This window comes from Haliotis cracherodii, unplaced genomic scaffold (assembly GCF_022045235.1).
Source record: "Haliotis cracherodii isolate W230 unplaced genomic scaffold, xgHalCrac1.p SCAF_2, whole genome shotgun sequence".
Taxonomy (NCBI): domain Eukaryota; kingdom Metazoa; phylum Mollusca; class Gastropoda; order Lepetellida; family Haliotidae; genus Haliotis; species Haliotis cracherodii.
Window position 1 is genome coordinate 55,424,058 of NW_027266275.1, and position 22,238 is coordinate 55,446,295.

General features: G+C 42.0%; 1 protein-coding gene across 1 annotated transcript; it reads left to right on the forward strand.

Annotated features, from left to right (window-relative positions):
* The first annotated feature begins 4,117 nt into the window (after positions 1-4,117).
* LOC139469296 (glutathione S-transferase 1-like) lies at positions 4,118-7,427 on the forward strand. Its single transcript, XM_071251434.1, has 4 exons — positions 4,118-4,294; positions 5,652-5,874; positions 6,230-6,406; positions 7,161-7,427. Exons 1-4 carry the CDS (start codon positions 4,225-4,227, stop codon positions 7,339-7,341), a joined length of 651 nt encoding a protein of 216 aa, XP_071107535.1. The 5' UTR covers positions 4,118-4,224; the 3' UTR covers positions 7,342-7,427.
* Positions 7,428-22,238: the final 14,811 nt, after the last annotated feature.

Below are 22,238 nucleotides of genomic sequence, written 5' to 3' on the forward strand. Positions count from 1 at the left end.
ACTGACTGTCTATTGTATCCTCGGGTCTCCATAATCCATGCAGACGACAATCACGTGCTCTTCCCCTTTTCAGCTCTTGGGTCTGTCCACACATGCAGAGCTAAGTTGAAAATATGGGTTTGTTTATATTAGTCGATCTTGTTCCTGTCCAGTATAATGTACCCATTAGGACTAACGCAACCCCCAAAGTAACACACACACACCCCACACATCCCACACCCCACACCCCAGCCGGGATCTCAATGCTCCCCTCTCTCAAGACACCTTGTGCAGACAGAGACCACAATGTAGTCTATGTCTATTAATGTCTATTATATACACTCAGGTGCAGATCACACGTGTGGCTGTTACCTTTAATAAAAGTGTAGGTCCATGCTCTTAACAATGAAACTTGGAAACTTTAGACTGATGTAAAGATAAGCTTTAGAATCAGTGTTAGCCCTTCAGAACTGGTAGTATTTTGTCTGTTTTTTTATGCTAAAGTTTAAAAAGAATTTAGGTCCCCTTATTTTATCAAATATTGTCCACGTGTAATGATGACAACAGACGGTTGGTAAGAGTCAGTATCAAGTTGTGGCGCAATGTTTAGCGTTTGTCGTCACGATGATTCCTTCATGTAGACGCCATTTGGGCAAATCGAATAAATCAATGACACGGATCTGATCATCATTAGTTATTGTATCAACCTCCTCCGTTGCGGTGGTGTAACACCAGGTTAATAATAGCTTTACTGTAATGAGAGATGTATTGTAACCCGAAATACTGGACAACTGCATTTAGATAAAAAAAAACTGATAAACTGAAGTACAAATGAATGTTCTTCTCGGGAAGCATCTGGGGAGACAACTCCGACGTCGACCAAAAGAGCCTGCCAATGTCCAGCAGCTGAATCAGGCTCTACAGGACGAGCGGAGACGACCCTCACTGATGTCATGACATCATGATGTCAATTTATCACTGGATTGTCTGGTCCAGACTCGATAACTTACAGACCGCCGTCATATAGCTGGAATATTGCTTAGTGCGGCGTTAAACAACAAACAAACAAAAATCACCATTTAGGAGATTTTCCTATTTTATTTAAATATTGGTGAGCTTACAAAATTACTCTATTGTTGTTTTGCACAACTGTTTTTATTGTGTATTTGAAGTTTTAAAGTGCTCACACCAGTTCTCTCCATCGTTACCCCTAACTACCAGGGCCCCCTGTCACAAAGCGATTGAAATGTTACTCCGACTTGGAGACCTTAGGAGCCCCAGGAGCTAGCGGGGAGACCTTAACAGTTTCAGGAGCCCGACACTCACACACACACACACACACACACACACACCCCACCAAGTCATAGTGGCCTTTAAACAGTAATAAGTAACTGTTCCCACAAATGTTGTCATCTAAATCAATGCAATATGTCTTCAGCAACCCATGCTTGCCGTAAAAGGTGACTATGCTTGTCGTAAAAGGCGACTAACGGGATCGGGTGGTCAGGCTCGCTGACTTGGTTGATGCATGTCATCGATCCCAATTGCTCATTAATCACTTGATTGTCTGGTCCAGACTGGACATGAGGATAAAAGTCCCTTTAAAGAGTTATGTTTATTTAACCTCATACATAACTTTATAGACTATATATAAGTCTACCAAAACGGTCAACGTTAATCCAGCACTATGACTGTGGAATATGTGTATTTTATTAAAACAAACCGATCTAGATTATATGAAAGCAAGTCTATCCAATTCCACATTCGAAATCACTAGGAAAACAAGTTTGGAGGAGAGATTTCATAGACTATATCTTTGTCTAAGTAAACGTGTCACCTGACACGACCACTGATCGGAAGCAGGCCAAGGCTGCCGGTACAATCATTCACCCCTCGAATAACAAACTCCTTGTGCACAAGATAAATGAATGAACTGTCGGGTCAGCTCAACAAGGTCTTGCTTCGTGATGGTGGAGATCAATATTCCGTGGTATCCACGGTATCGTTCCGTTCGAAATATCTGGCTTAATAAGGGTTGAGTGGGCGTAGATCACCTGATCACATAGTGTTGAATCACTTGTGCAGCTGACCGAGGTAACAGTGATGTAGACATAGAAAACACGGCATTTCAGTAGCCTTGCTCCACGGCTCAACTTAAAGACAAGTCCATAGATATGTGGACGGTCTCTTATCGGGTCAACATGTTCCAATTTTTTACATATGTGTGCGTGCGTGCGTGTGTGAATAAGGCACATGCAAATAAAAATGTAGGACGTGTTAATAGGTGATTGTTTGCTCAGAATATTTTCACGGATGACCCATTAGATTCAAGCGCCTGTACTTGCTTTGCAGAGTTGCTTCCCTTAACGTCCAACATCCGATCCTGGGTTCGAAAAACTATTATGGTTCTTGGTACACGCAGCACGTGTTTTACAAATCGTCATGAATTATGCATGCACTGTTCTGACAATTATGAAGGCAGATCTAATAATTCAATGCATTTTTTTTTAACACTGATAGTTCTTCCCTTAAAACATCGGTATTCCTAGAGCTAACGGCCTGGTTCTCAAGAAGCGTCTACAGTTGTGGCCGGGTCCTTAGCGCCTGAGTATTGACCCAGTTAAAACAAGCCCGGCGACACGGGTTGATGTTTGCACTGTCTAACATTTGTTCGCCTGTACCAGATTCGAATACTGGTATCAAACTGGCAGAATGGTATGCGAATGCGAAGTCCTAAGGAGAAACCCCATGTAACCCGTGTTTTAGTGTGGGGCAGGACCGAAGCCCTTGTTTTTACTTTATATTTTGTAGATACATATTTTCAAATACGATGACTGTATTTCTGGGACTACATTTTAAACAACAGTAAAGTACGGTTATAACGAACTCAAAGGGACTACTAATTTTAGTTCGTTATAACCGTAGTTCGTTATAAGCATATAAACAGCATAACTACAGCAAATAGTCGGGACCAAAAAGTAAGTTCGTTATATCCGTCAGTTCGTTATAAGCGTGTTCGTTATAACCGTAGTTTACTGTAGTCTCGTACGACAAGCATGGGGTAATGGGGACCTATTCCGACCTGAAATCTCCACGGGGATTATCTTAGTACGCGTATTCCAAAAACAAAATGTCAATTCGGGGTGCATCTGAGTTGTCAGGAACCGATCGATGTCTACATGTTGATTAGAATCCAAATTCACGAGTAATGGTTTGGCAGCCCATTATGTCAACGCCTAACAGCTGGTGGCCGCAGAAACTTACCTGACTACGGTGGCCCATAAGGGACATGGAGTCTGTTTTTCAATATTTTGATATTTCACTTACTTTTATCGTAACCTTTTGCAATTTAACACAGATATCACCGCGGTGGGAATATGATCAGAGCGGTGGAATTAGTTTTCTGTATTTTCATATTAGTTTTTGACATTTTCGCTTTTGTTTTTGACATTTTCGTTTTTGTTTTTGACATTTTCATTTTAGTTTTTGAAAGTTTCGTTTTTGTTTTAGACATTTTCATTTTAGTTTTTGAAAGTTTCGCTTCACTTTTCAGCGATTCAATATCTTCTTTATACATGATTTATCACATATTTGTATGACAAATTGTGTTAATTTGCAAAAGGTTACGATAACAGTAAGTGAAATATCAAAATATTGAAAAACAGACTCCATATGTCCCTTATGAGCCACCGTACCTGACACATGAACTGAACGTTGAGCGCAAACCCGGTCCCTTTTATACACTGGTGTCGCAATGTAGGTCGCGCTACCCTCCGTGTATTGATTCATCGCAGCCTTTGTAGACTTGCACAAGTCTCTAAGGCAATTATTGTTAATTAAACAAATTGTCCCCAAAGAGACTGGAGTAATGTCCGCTTATCCAGACTTTCCTATTAGGAGGATAGAATTTCTACCCTTCCACGACTTATCTTTCAGTACAGCCTTGGAGTAAGCTGCAGCCGTTGTATCAAGCCTCGCTATGCAAATGTGCGGCCATCACTGCAGCCGTTGTAACAGGCCTCGCTATGCAAATGTGCGGCCATCACTGCAGCCGTTGTAACACGCCTTGCTATGCAAATGTGCGGTCGTCACTGCAGCCGCTGTAACAAGCCTCGCTATGCAAATGTGCGGCCATCACTGCATCCGAAAGGTCACCAGCTTCCAGGCAACAAGTGGGTCGAGATCAGCTCCGAAACTTTAGTCTTCCTCCAGCGCGAAAACATATTCCTCTCGACACACTTCAACATGGCAGAGAAGATGACACTATATTATCATCCCCTGTACCGATCTGTGAGGAATATCTGGCTCATTAAAGGTAAATAGTCACATGTCAGTCCTGGTGGTCACTCGGGTAAGTATAGAGATACAACACGCTTTTAAACATCCTATGTGTGTGTGTTACCCCGTGAGGGGGTTTTCAAATGGTTGAATTCCCCTATAGAGCGCAATAGTTTAAATGTAGTCCCTTGTAGTCTGGTTTATAATGATTGTAAAACCTTCTGTGGGGGCTTACATGGTTTGTTTGTAAACACTCCTTCTAATACTTCTATACTTATAAATTTGTACTTGGTGTTTCAAACGTCCAATGTTCTAAAATCGAAGACAAGGATAGTCTTATGGATGACGGGAATCGAACCTCCAACCTCACATATCATGTTTAGATTTTTAACTCACTCTTTTCCCATGAGTCCAGTTAGTCCATTCTGCATGTGATCGAATTCCTTTTATACCAGATACTGTATTGTATCACTATAAGGTATCTTGATGTTTTCTTACTGTCTATGTGATGCGTTTTTTTACAACTTGGACAAACCACTTCTCCTCGGGATTACTTTAGATTGTAAGCCCTGACATTTGGGAATATACCGAGGGGCCGTAGTTTCTCCTTTACATAACGTCAAAAAAAAAACAGTATTACATTATTTACGTTTTGTGTAAAAAAAATATGGATATATTAATCATTAACATTAACTCCCCATGACTGCCTTCACGTTGACACCTGACTCCATGAGATATGTGATTCCACGTGACACCTGACTCCATATCACATCTGACTCCATGAGATATGTGATTCCACGTGACACCTGACTCCATATCACACCTGACTCCATGAGATATGTGATTCCACGTGACACCTGACTCTATGTGACAACTGCCTCCACGCGACACCTGACTCCATATCACACCTGACTCCATGAGATATGTGATTCCACGTGACATCTGACTCCATATCACATCTGACTCCATGAGATATGTGATTCCACGTGACACCTGACTCTATGTGACAACTGCCTCCACGTGACATCTGACTCCATATCACACCTGACGCCATGAGATATGATTCCACGTGACACCTGACTCTATGTGACAACTGCCTCCACGTGACATCTGACCCCATATCACACCTGACGCCATGAGATATATGACTCAACGTGACATCTGACTCCAAGTAAGTAAGTCTGACTCCATGTGCTGCCTGACTCCATATCACATCTGACTCCACATCCAATTAATGCGGTCTTTGGTAACTTCTCTATGTGTTGTAGCAACACATTGATAAGGTCCTTTTAACATGGCAATATAATATAATTATAACCTTGTGACATTTTGACAAATATTTGATTTCAAGCCACGTCACGTATAAACCAATTATACACTCTCAATATACACAGAAATGGGTGTTGAAGAGGACTTCAAACTAATCCACTACAAGCCAAACATGGATGAGGCGGCCAGCATCGCCTACCGCAGGGACGTCCACCCCCACGGAACTATCCCCGCCCTGGTCATCCCCGGGGAGGGGACCATGCTAGAGTCAGGGGCCATCAACATGTACCTGGCAGACAGATACGGGAAACTCGTGCCGGACCCCAAGGACAGGAAGGACTATTACGAGTACGTTGACCCTAAATATCCGACTAGTGATTATATCCTAGGTGGTTCTATCGCTGTTTCTCGGTGTTACTCAGTTTTATTCCGTGTCACTCGGCTTTACTTCGGTTTTACTCAGTGGTACTAGGTTTTACTCTGTAACTTGGTGTCAGTGTACCTCAATGTGACTATATAACTCGGGGTTACTCGGTGTTACCCGGTGTTACTTGTTGATTCTCGTCGTTACTCGGTGTGAATCGGCGATACTCGTTGTTACTCGGTGTGACTCGGTGTTACACGGTGTTACTCCATGTGACTCAGTGAGACTCGGTGTTACTCGGTGTTGATCGGTTTTACTTGGTGTGACTCGGTGTTTCAGCTTCATCATGTACGCCAACTCCACCCTGGACGAACTATTGGAGTTCTTCTGCGACATGTGGTTGTTGAAGGTTGCGGAGACAGAGGAGAGACAGGCGAGGATGAGAGACAAGCTGAACACCTGCCTGGACCATCTCTCCAACAGACTGGAGGGGAGAGACTTCCTCTGTGGAGACAAGTGCGTCTGTCATAAACTATAGTTTACTTAAGTTATATTTCAAAGCATTAATATTCAGTACTTTTATTCACGCGAGTCGTATGACAGATGTGACGAGAGGGATACTATACGATTTGTTTCAACAGTATATATTCTGTTATGTCTTGAGTGAAGAGGTGAGTGAGTGAGTGAGTTTTAATTCTGCTTTGAACAGTATCCTCTCCGGCAGACATAACACAATATTTTAAATTTAATTCCGCAACAGTAACTCGACTATAATAGTAATTGTTGGGACGTATTGAACATATAACTTGAGGTTTTACCAAGCAAAGACACAAGGCGACATCTACCATGGATCATCCCCAGGGGAGATAACTCCAGTCTACCATCACGTCGTGACATCTTAACGTGGGGCAAAAGTCCAGAGACGCGTCTTTATTAGACATGTACCGCGTTTTACACTCTACTGGGGTGGAGGGGCACGGAAGTCCAGTGGTCTACGCCACAGCCCAAAATGAATCCGTTAATCATCGGCGTGATATCAATTCCCAAATTCGCGCCGACTGTCTGTCGACACAATACCCATGATCGTGATATACGTTCAAGACGTCGCTTTCGACATTTCTCAAACCGTAAGAGACATTTCGTTGTACGCCCGATATGTTCATATCGTTTTTAAATTCCACTCACTCGCTCATATACTCTGTCGCCAGTTTGCCCCTCTACTCACTCACTCACTGGCCAGCTCACCCATCCCGTCAATCACGTGTTTCAGAATCACCGCTGCCGACTGTGTACTGGGGTACGACATCTACGTCTGCTCCCTACTAAAAGACGGGGAACTTTTCCAAAACCATCCAAAGATCAGGGAATATTTAGACCGTCTCAAGTCAAGATCTGCTTTCCAAGAAACTACCAAGGATGACCAAAGCTATCTCCAGTCATTACACAAATAAACCAAGAGGGCTGTGCTAAGAAGTCCCTTAAAGATAATCATCGAGTCATACTAAAAGGCTGGAAGTCCTGAAGTAACACGTGACAAAGATACGTCGCAATGGAATCTTCAGCAGCACTTGATTTAACGTAACTCGCAAATAAACTGTAGAGTAAACATCGTATTGTGTCAGTCCGTTTGTTAAATGGCCTCCACCTTCAGGAAATGTGCCGCCACTTAATATGGGTGATAAATATCTGAAACTCGGCTTGAGTAAATCGGCTACTGATAAGGATAACTTTTACAAATATGTCAAAATGCACGTCGAAAAACAGATCTTATCACAAAATAAAAACAGTGAGATTATATCCCATTGCATGAGACACGGTACACCGTCGGGTTTGGAATTGGTCCCCACCAACTATAGCTGTTCGTAAGAGGCGGGCAAATGGATAGGGTGGTCAGGCTCGGCGATTCAGTTGATTGCGTGTCATCGTACCCCGATTGTGCCGATCGTTGCTCACAATATATTGATCATTGGATTGTCTGGTCCAAGATTCGATTATTTCCATGCCGCCATCATACAGCTGGAATATTGCGGAGTGTGGCGTTAAACAACAAACAAACAAACAAAAACACTTCGGGCCTTCCTTTCACGCCAAGCTTCCTCGCCCTGACATACGGTAACTGAAATACCGTTCAAAGGGAAGAGAAGCATGTGTCCAAGTGATATGCTATGTGACCAATAAATGGAAGCATTACTCACCATGAAATGTGATGTGGATAAACGCATCCAACACTGAGTGGGTTTTTTCACCATCTTTTGTAATATATTTATATTTAATGAAAACAAGAAGTTCACTACATTATTATATAAAACGTTGAAATAATAGGCCTAATTTGGCCAAAAAAATCTGGCAGACTGCCACTTGCAGTGCCGTATTGGAGCGTCACAAATCAGTGTTGAGAACCCCCAACTTCCCATTTTAGAAATTCAGAAGCCAGAGTGGACCGGTAAACCCTACGGCGCTGCGCTTTACAGCGAGGCCAATTTTGAACGGAACTCCACCGAGCGCCAGGCATCGGGAGCCCCACGCTTATAGAACGTGTACCAAACGGGACAGCTTGACTGGACAGATCAGCCGGAATTTATCAGCGATCAATGTTCAGAAGTGTCAACCAGACACACGCTCCGATAGTGGTGGTCTCACTCGCCTATATAAACCGCCGGATTCTTATCCGCCTTCCAGACTGGTATCTTTGAATTGAATGTCAGTATAAATTAAACCCCGTTACATAAATGAAAGGAAGATAAATGAGAATGTTGGTTCAATATACATTAACGTTGTGGTTTTAAATATAATACCTCTGTGACGCCAGCATCGTCAGCAATCGGCAATTTCCAAACACTGAGACTGGGGTATCCACATCATCATCTTCCCGAGGCAAGTGAGTTAACTGACTATAAAAGTCCAGTTTCCACCCTTGCTGAACTAGGCTGGAACATTCCTGGGCTCGATCGTAGCGCCACCAGTGGCTACTACGAGTTATGTCCTTTCTATGCCTCTCCTATTGACCAATCAGATTCAACCTCTCGTATAACTTGCATTTGCTTCAAACAAAACGGTGGCGCCCAGTCAAGACGGTCTGATCGATAATGAAGATCTATATAGTGATGAAACGAGTCTTACAACGCGAAGTGCATCAAATCACGTGAGCACCTTGATTAAAAACATGAAAAGATTTAGAAAATATCTGTTGACAACATGCTTTGAAAATCCTGCAGTCGACCGAAATCTGCATGACACTTTACGAACCGGATTTCGATTTCGGTGCGCGATTTCGATTGGGCTATGAAATAGACTCGTTAGTCCAGCCAAAATGTAACTCCATAATACCAGCCTAGTTCGGCAAGGGTGGAAACTGGACTTTTATACACACCCTTAGGGGTTAGTCTTGTCTCACAGTAACTGAACCATATTATGTTCCTTTCCGCCCAGCCCTTACTGTCATGCTATATAATGATCAAGTCTAGATTTCCCACAGGTTCACTGGGGCTCCTATCAAGACTATATAATTTCAGAGACTGTGCGTCAGTCCACATAAGGGGATTCTATATACACTTCATACTAAAACACGTACACAAACAATAAAATATAACATCCGACCAGGTATGGCCTACGAGACACTTAGACATAAAAGCAAATTATAACGTCATGATATGGATAAGGTAAAATAAGACATATACTAACACAATGTTTAAAGTTAAGATTGGGTTATGAGCACGCACGCACGCACGCACACGCCAAAATACTTATAATCACGCACGCAATCATACAAACACGTAGATATCCGAACACCCACCCCAACCCCACCACACACCATACCACACAAATACACGCACACACACAAATACACGCACACACACACACATACGTACATTATAACCACACACACACACACACACACACATACATACATTATAACCACACACACACATACGCAAGCACACACGTACACATACACCATACGTACATTATACGCCACACACACACACATACGAACGCATGCGCGCACACACACCATACGTACATTATACGCCCCCCCCCCCCCCACCCCCACCCCCCACCCCCACCCACACAAACACCCAACACAGAGTTGCATTTATCCCCACCGACACTAAACATTACAAGTATAACATTGATCACAAGTAGAAATACTACTATTCGCAAGCATAATGACATACATTCAGAAAAGCGCACACAGAATCAAATGAGTGACAAGCGTCTTTGGAACATTTGATCAATTAACTTACAAAGAGTATAACACACGTGTTCACATCTGAGTAATGTTATAAATTTCTCGGTTGAAGATAAGTTTATGAAATCTGGCATACACTCACACATAGCGTTCATTACATTATAACGTAAATCATCATACATGTTACAATTTAATTAAGAAGTGGACCCTCAGTCTCTACTGAGTTAAAACAAAACTGAGTTATATCACGGCGTGTCAGCTTAATGTGGGAGGAAAGCCCGAAGTGATGCAGGTCTCAGACGTTTACCACTTCGGTGAAACCCACGAGCACAAGGGTATGGTGCTGACAAACCTATTTCACAAATTTTATTTCACTGAGGACATGTGGGTAAAGATCCTTATTTCATTTTGGCTCTCCAATTGTCCAGTCAAGTTTTCTTGATAAAACCTGTCTCCTTCTCAAGTATAATAGTTTTAAGTATACGATGCATGTGCAGTCTCAAAGTACAATACACAAAATGAAATCATCGAACTATTTATCACAATTTGCAAGTTAAAAATCTCAAATCGCTACTCGCAAAATGGTAATTCCCCCAATTATAAAGGCGGAGTTAGGAAATAGTTTGTCGGATCTTTTTTCATGCGGTAACAGCTGCAGCTCATCACCGGTATATGAGAGCGGAAATGGCCGAAGATATCTAAAATTCAGATCTCGCTGTTTTATGTATATTCTGCATTATAATTAAACAATAGGATATTTACCGCGTATTATTAATTTACCACATTGTATATACAATATCAACTGTCTCATATCATTGTTGATAAAATATATTAACCTTAAACTGATTTTATAGCGAAATGCGTAATCAAGACACAAGTTTCGAAATTGTGAGGGAAAGGGACGGTTTATATAGGCGAGTGAGACCACCACTATCGGAGCGTGTGTCTGGTTGACACTTCTGAACATTGATCGCTGATAAATTCCGGCTGATCTGTCCAGTCAAGCTGTCCCGTTTGGTACACGTTCTATAAGCGTGGGGCTCCCGATGCCTGGCGCTCGGTGGAGTTCCGTTCAAAATTGGCCTCGCTGTAAAGCGCAGCGCCGTAGGGTTTACCGGTCCACTCTGGCTTCTGAATTTCTAAAATGGGAAGTTGGGGGTTCTCAACACTGATTTGTGACGCTCCAATACGGCACTGCAAGTGGCAGTCTGCCAGATTTTTGCCTAGCTCTGTTATTTCATATTTTTATTTCTACGTTTTAAACTTCTGTCGTTGAATTGAAGCACCAGAAACTATTTCTACCATGGACAGCTTTCGAAGAATCTTAAATTATATTTTCCATTGTTGAACATAGTTGTGATAACCTTGTTTCAAAACTTTTCAAAGATTAAGTGTGAGAACACTCTGATTTGCCCCAGCGTGATGCACGTGACCTATGTTCCCCCAGCCAAGCGCGCGTGCATATCGCTCTATGAAACGCCTGCTTGGGGGGCAAGTATACAATTAATATCGGGCCATCTGGAGAATATTTATGAATTCCCTCTATATTACTTGCTCATGTTGATGGACCCTCTATGAGAAAACATAAACCCTTATCACGAAAAGCTCTTCAATGTTTAACGTAACAGCTCATGACATACTGAAAAAGTATGAATTATCATCGTTCATAAGTATAAACAACACGTCTTGATGTTTGGAAATAATCATTCTCATTTCCACAGAATTTTCATTTCGCCGTGGCAGAAGATTACATTCCTTGGTCTTCGGTGTGGTATTCGCGTGCTATAATCACGCAGGCGACACACGTTTCGGCAAATTATTCTATCATCAAATACATGAAAGTAAGTTCCATTATAGCCAAGTGGTGTTTTACTTACAATTTCTGTTAGTTAATGCCAGGCCGCGGACAATGTTGTCGTGGTTTAATACGTTCTATATCCCAACCTGCGCGTGATGAGCTGGAGGTCTACAAGATGATGCATGTACTACACTACTAAATTGGCTTCTGGTGTTTCCGAGAGTGATGTTTGTGATTGCCAACGTTGCTGTTTATCAACGCAGCCTATCCACCCTGTAAATAGTCTATCGTATAAAATGAGAATAATCCCAATATAATCACTGGGCAAAAATCACTTCTTAGATTTTCATCTTGCAACTATAAGCACAATTTGCACTTTTCAAGTTTGGAAAAAAAGTCACTGGATGCTATATATAAACTAATTATAAGTATCATAAATGAGTTATTTTTTTGGCCGAAAAAATAGTTGTTAAATAATGACGATAAAATATAACAAGAGGGAGCCAAGAAACTTTCTTCATTTTCAGACTGTAGTAATCTAGACTTGCCAACTATTAATGACTTGCATGGGCTGTATTGGATATATTTCTTTCAGGATCTGTATGGCGGACTAATATGACGTTATCAAGATCAATGCCAACACGCTTACTACCGAGTCTAGTTAAATCTCGCATCGTAGTACAGACATGTGATTACTTTATGATGCAGTTCTGTTTGAATACAGGTAAACAGGGAAACGTGTTTGTTTTATAAAAACAAGAAACACAATCGTTTCATTTCAACTGGAATCATGATGAGTGACACTCACATAGAATGTCAACGTGCTCGGGCTGGGACGAGTCCAAATGTACTACCCGGATACCCACACCCCTATTACTCGACCCTACCCGGGTACCCGCTGTTGGTGTCAAGAGATAGGTACAAAATGTCCGATTGGGAATAGTTTGACAGTAGACCTGGCAGAATGTATTTAGATACACGTATAAAACGATTAGGGCATGCATACACTGAAGTTGACTGAAGTTTTTGCTTTGTTTAAACGTAAATAAGTCAGAAGGAACGTGTTCATAGTCATGAAGAAATGCGAACATTAGAGACTTAAAATTATCGTGTGACCATGTTGTTATATAGTGATTTTTTTTAATGAAACAATATATCACGTGACTAACCAGGGGTCCGGGTAGTCCTATGGGTACCCGGGTCCTACTCAGTACCCACCCGACCCGAGTACCCGAGTTGCCCGTCCCAACCCCACAACGTTCACACAATAGAAGGCATACAAATATTGTGGCCACGAACATTTTCTTTTACGACCGCTTCCTTTAGATATCGCACATAAACACCTCAAACCAGATTTTGTATTAATTTAAGCGAGTGAGTTGGGTTTAACGCCGCTTTTAACATTATTCCAGTTATATCGCGGCGTGTCAGCTTAACGTGGGGGGAAAGCCCGAAGTGATGCAGGGTCTTAGACGTTTAACACTTCGGTGAAACCCACGAGCACGGGTATGGTGCTGACAAACACAGAAACATAATCGAGGCGAACCGGGATTCGAACCCACAATCAGAGGTTTTTGGCGTGTCCAAGGGACGCAACTCTGCACAGCGAATCGCGGCGCCTTAGACGACTGGGCCACCCGTGCCCCCGTATTAATCAAAACAATCAGTCTAAATATTTATTTTTTTAACTTTCGACAATGTATTTTTTGTGCTTGGAAAAATTCTATTTATTTAAGTCTGAAGCATTGATGTATTTTTTTTAATTTTCTGCGACAATCTATTTTTTCCGCTTGGCATATTTCTAGATATTTATTAAAGTCTGAAGCAAAGTTGTATTTTTTTTAACTTTCTGCGACAATCATTTTTTTTCCGATAACATACGACTCTCGTTATAGTATGGGGTCTGTAGACTCTATACACCCCTCGTTATAGTAGGGCGTCTCTGGAATATATACACTCCTCGTTATATTAGGGAGTCTATGGACTCTATACACCCCTCGTTATAGCAGTGATTCTATTACATGAGCTACATACACTTCTCGTGGGTCACACTTTCTCGCGTCCATGATGATACCGCAGAGGAATGTTCTGGGGTCAACCGGAAAACCGGATATAAACTATCCTCCACCACAATGGCGTGAATCACTTTCTAAACACTGAGTCGTGTATGGTTTGGCGTGACTGGGGACAAATCGGAAGCACATGCATGACTTCTGTCATCTTGGAGAAGATCGATCGGTAGCGTTGCCGTAAACTAACCCGAACCAAACCATGTCACGCGCTACTCTAAGGGAGGTAACTCCGCACAGCCGTACAAGGAGTTTCAGGCTGTTGACTAATGGTGGCTTTAGAAGACTGGATGAAACTTTCCAGCTTTCAGTGGTCAAATCACAGGCACCTTACATTGTGCTATGGATTATGTGGGCACCCCTTACCAAAGAATATAGTTCGTTGTTTTTATCTATTTAGTTCTTTTTAAATAATTGAGCATCTGTTTATGTTCAATAAAATATTTCAGCTCCAAGACATCAAAATGAAATAGTTGACCTTGAACCAAATATTTCCCCAGCCTAACAGAAACTCGAAAGGTAATCCTTTAATATTTTGTTTGAATTTAAAAAAACGAAAAAGTCTCTCTTCAAAAGGCTGCATGGGCAGTCGGGTAGTCTGGTTGTTAAAGCGTTTGCTCGTCACGCCGAAGACCTGGGTTCGATTCCCGACATGGGTACAATGTGTGAAGCTTATTTCTGGTGTCCCCCGCGCGTTATATTGCTGGAATATTGCTAAATGCGGCGTAAAACCATATTCACTCACAAGGCTGCACCTTCGTTATCATTCAACAAATTAATGAATCTAGTTTGTTTGTTGTTTAACGCCGCACTCAGCAATATCCCAGCTATATGACGACGGTCTGTAAATAAGCGAGTCCCGACCAGACAATCCAGTGATTGACATCATGAGCATCAGTCAAAGCCTTTGGAATACTATGACATGTATCAACCAAGTCAGCGAGCCTGACCCCCCGATCCCGTTAGTCGCCTCTTACAACAAGCATAGTCACCTTTTATGGCGAGCATGGGTTGCTGAAGACCTATTCTACCCCGGATCTTCACGGGTCTTGTGTAATGCCTTATACTTGGTTTGGAAAGGTAGTACTCATTCCGGTTCAACTTGACCAGACAATCCAGTGATTGACATCATCAGCATCAGTCAAAGCCTTTGGGATACTATGACATGTATCAACCAAGTCAGCGAGCCTGACCCCCCGATCCCGTTAGTCGCCTCTTACAACAAGCATAGTCACCTTTTATGGCAAGCATAAGTCGCAAAAAAACTATTCTACCCCTGATCTTCACGGGTACTAATTTCTAGTGTATATTGAAAGACGACTAAACAAATATATCTTCATCTCATTCATTTCAGAGATGTTGAGGCATGTTAATCTCAAGTTCACCAATCACTTAATAGCTGACCGACAAACTTTGTTGTGAAGAGAGCCCCTTTTATTATCAAAAGTTCACTGTTCGGGGTCATGCCCGTGTGTATGAATGGATTTAACTAGAGGTCCATGCGATTTTGCCCATCGTAACAAAGCTCTCTTTAATGAACAGTGCATGTATGCCGAAGAGAGAGCCTCTTTAAGAGTCCTGGATTTTCTGATCAGGGCCACGTGTGTATGAATGACTAAGAGACCCATGCGTGTTTAACCATCGTAACACACACCAGGCAAAGCTACAGAGAGTGCAGGTTGACCTCGCTACCACGACTTGTCGTAGATTACCCGTGTTTAATATACTATGTAAACACGAGGCGGTATCTGCGAGTGAACACCCTGCACGCTGACTTGGAGCATGTCAGACACTGTTTACATGTTGTTGTAATGGTTTTGGATGCAGATCTGCTGAAGACATTAAAGGCACTAGTAGAAGTTGCAGTAATCGGTCTGGAGTTGAACATTGGTTTTATGCATCGGATGTCGGATGTTGTTATTATGGGAGTACCAGTGATGTTGGCATTGATATTATCCACACCAGGAGATGCAGTGTATGAACACAATGCGGGGTATACCGTATGCAGAGTAGCAGTAACAGTAGCAGCAACAGCAGCAACAGCAGCAGCAACAGCAGCAGCAGTAGCAGAAGCAGTGGCTGTGAGGTCTTGGAAGTAGGCGTAATGAATATTATAGTAGTTTTCTGTCTCACAGTCTCTGAGCCATATTATTTTCTGTTCCGCCCACCCCTTGCTTTATAGCGCTATATGAAGGTCATTAGTTTTGTTGTGTGTTTGTTTGTTGTTTAACGCCGCACTCAGCAATATTCCAGCTATATGGCGGCGGTCTGTAAGTAATCGACTCTGGACCAGACAATCCAGTGATTGACATCATGCGCATGTTGCTGAAGACCTATTCTACCCCGGATTTTCAAGCAAGGGTCAAATGAAGTATCAGCATTAATATTATTAGCAGTAGTAATCATGTAGTTTAGTTTGTTTGTTTGCTTGTTTGCTTGTTTGTTTGTTTGTTTAACGCCACACTCAGCCATATTCCAGTTATATGACGGCGATCTGTAAATAAGCGAGTCCTGACCAGACAATCCAGTGATTGACATTATGAGTATCGATCAACGGCATTGGGATACGATGGCATGCATCAAACCAAGTCAGGGAGCCTTGCTACCCGATCTCGTTAGTCGCCTTTTACGACAAGTATGGGTTGCAGTGGTAGTGGTAGTAGTGGTGGTGGTAGTAGTAGTAGTGCTGGTGGTAGGATTAGTAGTAGTATCAATATCAGTATAGTAGTAGATGCCGCAGCAAAGGTAGTCAATGACAGCGGCGGTATATCGGCACCAGTAATAAGATCAGATCGCAAAAGTAGCAACAGTAATAGCAGTAGGAGCATCAGCAGTAACATTACTAGTTGTAGTAGTAGATGTAGCCCCAGCTGCCTTCCAACAGTGATAAGCCTCTTCATTGAATTACTCCGGAAATCTAACACTCGACGTGATTACGCTTTAAAACACACACAAAAAATAGATCGTTCGCAAGCAATGACTTTGAAAACAAAGTGGCGCGGGCTCACAGCCTACGACTAAACAATGTTCAGTGTTTGTTAACTGGACACCCAACTCCCTGCTTATTTAAACCATGACTGACACGCCGACCGGCATGTGCCTTGTGGGTAAAACAGTTCAGATTTTCAGAGACACTATCAAATAACCACCATGCATCACTTGTCTGTCACACTCACAGTACTGTACAACGTATAAGAAGTGAGATTGTATCGTGAATCACAAACATCAATGTTGGCAGGGTACACGCTTTCCGGGACTTCAAGGTAATACCTCGCAGGCAATGAGTCGTTAAAGCAAACAGCTACACGATGTTATATATACCTTCCTCAAACTAGTAAAAGTAAAACGTTACAAACAGCCTTTCATGGCTCGCACAATATATGAATTTTGTGAACATTTTATCAGTTTATGTCCATACGTTCTTTAAGCCCTTGATTTATATCTGAAACATGATAACAGGTGGAGAGTGGGTGCATGGGTGGTTGGAGTGAAGGCTGTTGAACAACGCAGTAATGAAGGTTTGAATCAGGAGTGAATGAGTGAGTATGGTTTTACGCCGCTTTTAACAATATTCCAGCAATATCACAGCGGGGGACACCAGAAATGGGCTTCACACATTGTACCCATGTCGGGAATCGAACCCGGCTCTTCGGCGTGACGAGCGAACACCTTACCCACTAAGCTATCCAACTGAGTAGAACTGGTCAGTCCCGGTGGAGACACCCAGAAAGAGTTTCACACATTTACCCATGTGAAGAATTAAACCCGGTCTCCTTCATCACGCGAGTCAACGCTTTACCCACTAAGCTACCACGCCACTCTGAATCCATCTAACAATATATTTATTTTTCCGTTCTAGTGTATAATTCTGATCGCATTACTTGTAGTTACATTATTTTCATCCCATCGCATGTCTAACAGACATAACCATCTTATTCCGTTTGGTTGATAGTTTGGATAATTATTGACAGTAAACTGTATAATGGCAAAAACGGTTTTGTCAGAACTCGTTTGAAGATACCGAGTCTAACGCGGTAGTAATCAACGCGCAGTGTAACTTTCATGGAAAGGGCACCGCCGTGTTTGCGGAGCATCGTTTCGTAGCATCCCCGTTCAGGTGGTGAGAACATGTTTCCAACACAGAATAATATTCAACCATCCATCGCAACGTGACCAACAACAGCAGCTTAAATCTTACAACACATTCCACACCTACGTGTTACACTTCCTCAAAAAAACACGCGTGTTGTGAATGTGAGCTATTTCACTGCACTTCCACGAATGCACTGCTTTTGTTGTTTTTGTGGCATTGACATTTTCTCTTAACACAATGTCTCGGCTATATTGTATTTAATATCACGACTGCGTGTATCACCGAGTGATATTCTTATTGAATATTTGAAACGCAATCAGGAAAAGTGCTCAGCTTACAGTTTGAATATGAGATGTATTGACAAAGTAATATATTGTCGATAGGGATATCAGTAGCTCTAGCGCAGATTGATTTTGTCAAACACGTAGATTTATGTCTACAATCTATTTCCTATATGCATCTCCTATAGAGGTGGGTTTAAATAGCGCTTCATTCGCCTTGGTACACACGAGTCACGTCAATGAAGGAAGATCCTTAATACTGAATAAGTGACTTGTGTTTAACGGCGACTGTTTGGCTGTATTTCCTTACTACCACAACATGTCAGTTGAAAGTTGAAAACCAACAGTGACACAGTCGATGACGTTTTGAACCCACGACCAACTAATCCTGCTAATGCCAAGGGACGCAACTCTGGCTGCTTAGAACAGTGCTTGTTCCATTCCTGCCATTAAAGCCTCGGCATAGTTAAGGTCGATCAAAGGACAAAGACAGTTCATGGATAGACACCAGAATTCGTATTATTATTTTAAAATGATTGTAAATAAAAACGACAAAACCCTTTCCAGTGTACGATTCCGACTATATCATGACTATGTGCTTATGAATCACTATCAAATAGGCGTGATGACACCAGGTGTTCGCGAAATTTATTTCCTTTCCCTTTCACAAACCTTATCTTTGAATAATGCTAAAACACAATCACCTGAATACCACCCGGGCACCTGGATCGCCACTGAACAATGACCGAAGGTAACTACGTTCCTGTATACCAAATACATCTGCAAAACATAGCTAAACCAACGTAATATACTGATCTAGTCTGAAGACAATTTTCCACGGCAGTTAGATATCAGAAGGTATACAATGCTCAAGCCCTGTTTTGTTATAGCCAAATGGATAACATACGATGAAGACGTAGCAGACAAGTTGGTATGCCCAGGGGCCGCATGTGTTCCCGATCTGCTACTAAAGTCTATAGCTTAACGGATCCATCGTGGCAGTGGTTGCCTTTGAACGACATATGATAGGTGGCGACACTACTCCAGGCCGGATTTGGATAGTATTTCCGATATATGACGATATGTATGGTGCTGACAAACCTAGAAACATAATCGGGGCGAACCGGGATTCGAACCCACAATCATAGGTTTCTGCCGTGACTAGGGGACGCAACTCTGCACAGCGAATCGTGGCGCCTTAGAAGACTCAGACACAGAATACTGACTCTGCGTCGACCAGTCTTTGCGCCAAAGTACCATCTTTAAACGTATTTTGGTATCATGCGGCCGGGGATCGAACCTCGGACCTTCCGCTCTGCCACTAGGCCACGAGGCGGTCCGATATATATAATGGCATTCGTAATGGGCGCAAATCAGCACAGAGAATTGCCGGGCCTTAGACCAGTCACTACCAGTGTGTGTAGCCCATGTGTAATTACTAATTAGGGTAATCGCTAGATGAGAGGCAGTAAAACAGCGAGGTGATGGTTCGATGACTTGACTGGAATTTGCAAATAACCCAGTTTTTCTCTTTCCTTCAAGATTCACAGACAAATTGATAATGGCAGTCAAGAAAATAAAACTCAAAGGGAGACAACTTTGCAGAAATTGGTTCAATATTGACCCAAATGATGGACTATCCTTTGTCCAAGCACAAACCACACCATCACATAACCGCCTCATGTGATAATTTTCAAACATAGTATTCAGACTACCTGTGTATTCCTTTCTGGTTTATGCCACAGTTGACCCTGTAAAACTTATCAAAGAATATTAGCATTTTTAATAACTCTAAAAATGAATTTGCTACAGCAACACACTAATTAGCCCAAAATCGTATAGCTCATGTGAGAGCTAAAAAAATTAACTACAAGAGACTGAACTGTCCAGTAACAATTACAATAGGGATAAAATCCAAGTGATTATTGCCTTCAACACCCATGGTGTACTAAATATATTGTAAGACCATGCATGTACCTTCAACTTCATTGTCAATGTGGTTTCATAGATTTAGAAAATGTACAAGTTCCACAGCATAACCTCATGGCATGATAAACACATGAATCATAGGTTCAGGCAAGTTAAGTACCAATCTTTAACATTAAAATAGTCTTACAATTGAACACTTCCCAATATACTGTACTTTGTTCATCTCTAAATGAGAAGATTGTATGTCAACGTTTGCTTCAGTCGGACTGCAGGCAATGTTTCCAAGAAGACATAATGTGAAAGCAAGAAAAATAAAAATAATGCAATTTGTGTCCCTTTAGATGACTGAATGAAGAATTGGATCACCATGAGCTATCCCATCAAAGACAATTCCAATTTGCTGTGCAGAGTTATGTCCCTTAGGTGTGCCAGACATGTTGGTTTGAATCCTAGTTTGCCCTGATTGTGTGACTAGGTTTGTCATCACTATGCCCATGCTCTTGGATTTAACCAAAGTGGCAAATGTCTAAGACAAGCATCACTTCAGGCCTTGCTCCCGCACCAAGCTATCGTTCATATACTGATGGTAAAGAATAAGGGAACAATGAAAAATTATTGGGAAATATTAAAGCTGTACTGTCAGAACATTTGAAATAGCGTGCATACCAATTCAACACGTCAGAATCAAATGTTGAGATGTGTTTGTGTGCATCGTTTCCAACGTGCATTTGATAGACACGGCTGGGAACCCAAGATAGCATATCATTTTACTGTGTCCAAAACTACGTGTTCACTTATTTATTTCAAACAGTATATAACTGAAAGCTGCATAAAGCCAAACTCACTCCACACTGTTTGCCATAAGCAGCAACTACACTAGGGGCTAGGTGGTCTGTGATTTCTGAGGACTCAGAGGGGAAAGAAGAGACCACTCAGTAGTCCCACAGTTTAGTTAATTTTTTATTAATTTTTTACGCGGAAGATGATTTTTCTTCCGAGGACTACTGTTTTAAAAAACGCGATTTTCCGCAGAGATTTCACATCCCTGCAGTTAGTCTTATTGTAGTAAGCCACTATCCTACACTGGCTTGAATACATAAACTGTGATTATTGCTTTCAGCAGCCTGCAGTGAACTGGCCCCTTGAGGATACTAGGTTAGCATAGTGCCTCATCAACCTCTGCTGGTCGTTAGAGGTTAACAAATGGATTGGGCGATCATCCGAACGGATTGGTTGATTGCGTGTCTTCGTACCATGACAGCATGGATCGTTGCTCACAATATCGATCACCTATTGTCTGGTTCAGACACGGTTATATACAGGCCGATGTGAAATAGTTGAGACTGGCATCAAAGATCAAAATCAAATTGAATCAAAACATAGTGATTAGGCTTGAAGGTGGTCGACTGCAATGTAGAGTCCAGTCAATAACTGAATGTAAAGCAATTAAAGGACCCAACTGCCTTAGCCCCGTTACACTGCAGAGTGGCTCCATGCTGACACTGCCAGCCCCTGCTTGTCTGATCCAGGCCTGAACAGACCGAACAAGCCTGCATACTGCAGTGATATAACTGAAAGCTGCTGCTAATGTGGACAACACTTTTTTCTTTTACTTACATAGAGGGGGAAGAGGTGGTCAGTGGTGCCAGAGTTTACTGTGCAGAATTGCTTCCCTTAGTTGTGTCAGGATATGATCATGTGTTTTAATCATAATCTTTGATTATGTAAGCACCATATCCATGGTTTGATTTCAACAAAGCTGTGAAAGTCTTTGACCAGCGTCACTTCAGACTTGAGTCCCACATGAAGCTGGTATGGTGTGATATAACTGAAATCCCTGGTAGAAAGCTAACACATAGGTGTAATTTGTGCAAAGACTGGAAGGATGTCTGACCACCTCAACTACACAACCCCATTTCTTCACTCCATTCTTGTCATGTCCCTATTACACTTGTTGAACCTACATTGCAACATGACACAAACTCACTT

What these genes read in the sequence shown, in the direction of transcription:
- LOC139469296 (XM_071251434.1), top strand. Translation starts at nt 4,225, where the DNA reads ATGGCAGAGAAGATGACACTATATTATCATCCCCTGTACCGATCTGTG. An exon ending in GAATATCTGGCTCATTAAAG is followed by an intron (nt 4,295 to 5,651) that starts GTAAATAGTCAC and finishes CAATATACACAG; the next exon opens with AAATGGGTGTTGAAGAGGAC. An exon ending in GACAGGAAGGACTATTACGA is followed by an intron (nt 5,875 to 6,229) that starts GTACGTTGACCC and finishes TCGGTGTTTCAG; the next exon opens with CTTCATCATGTACGCCAACT.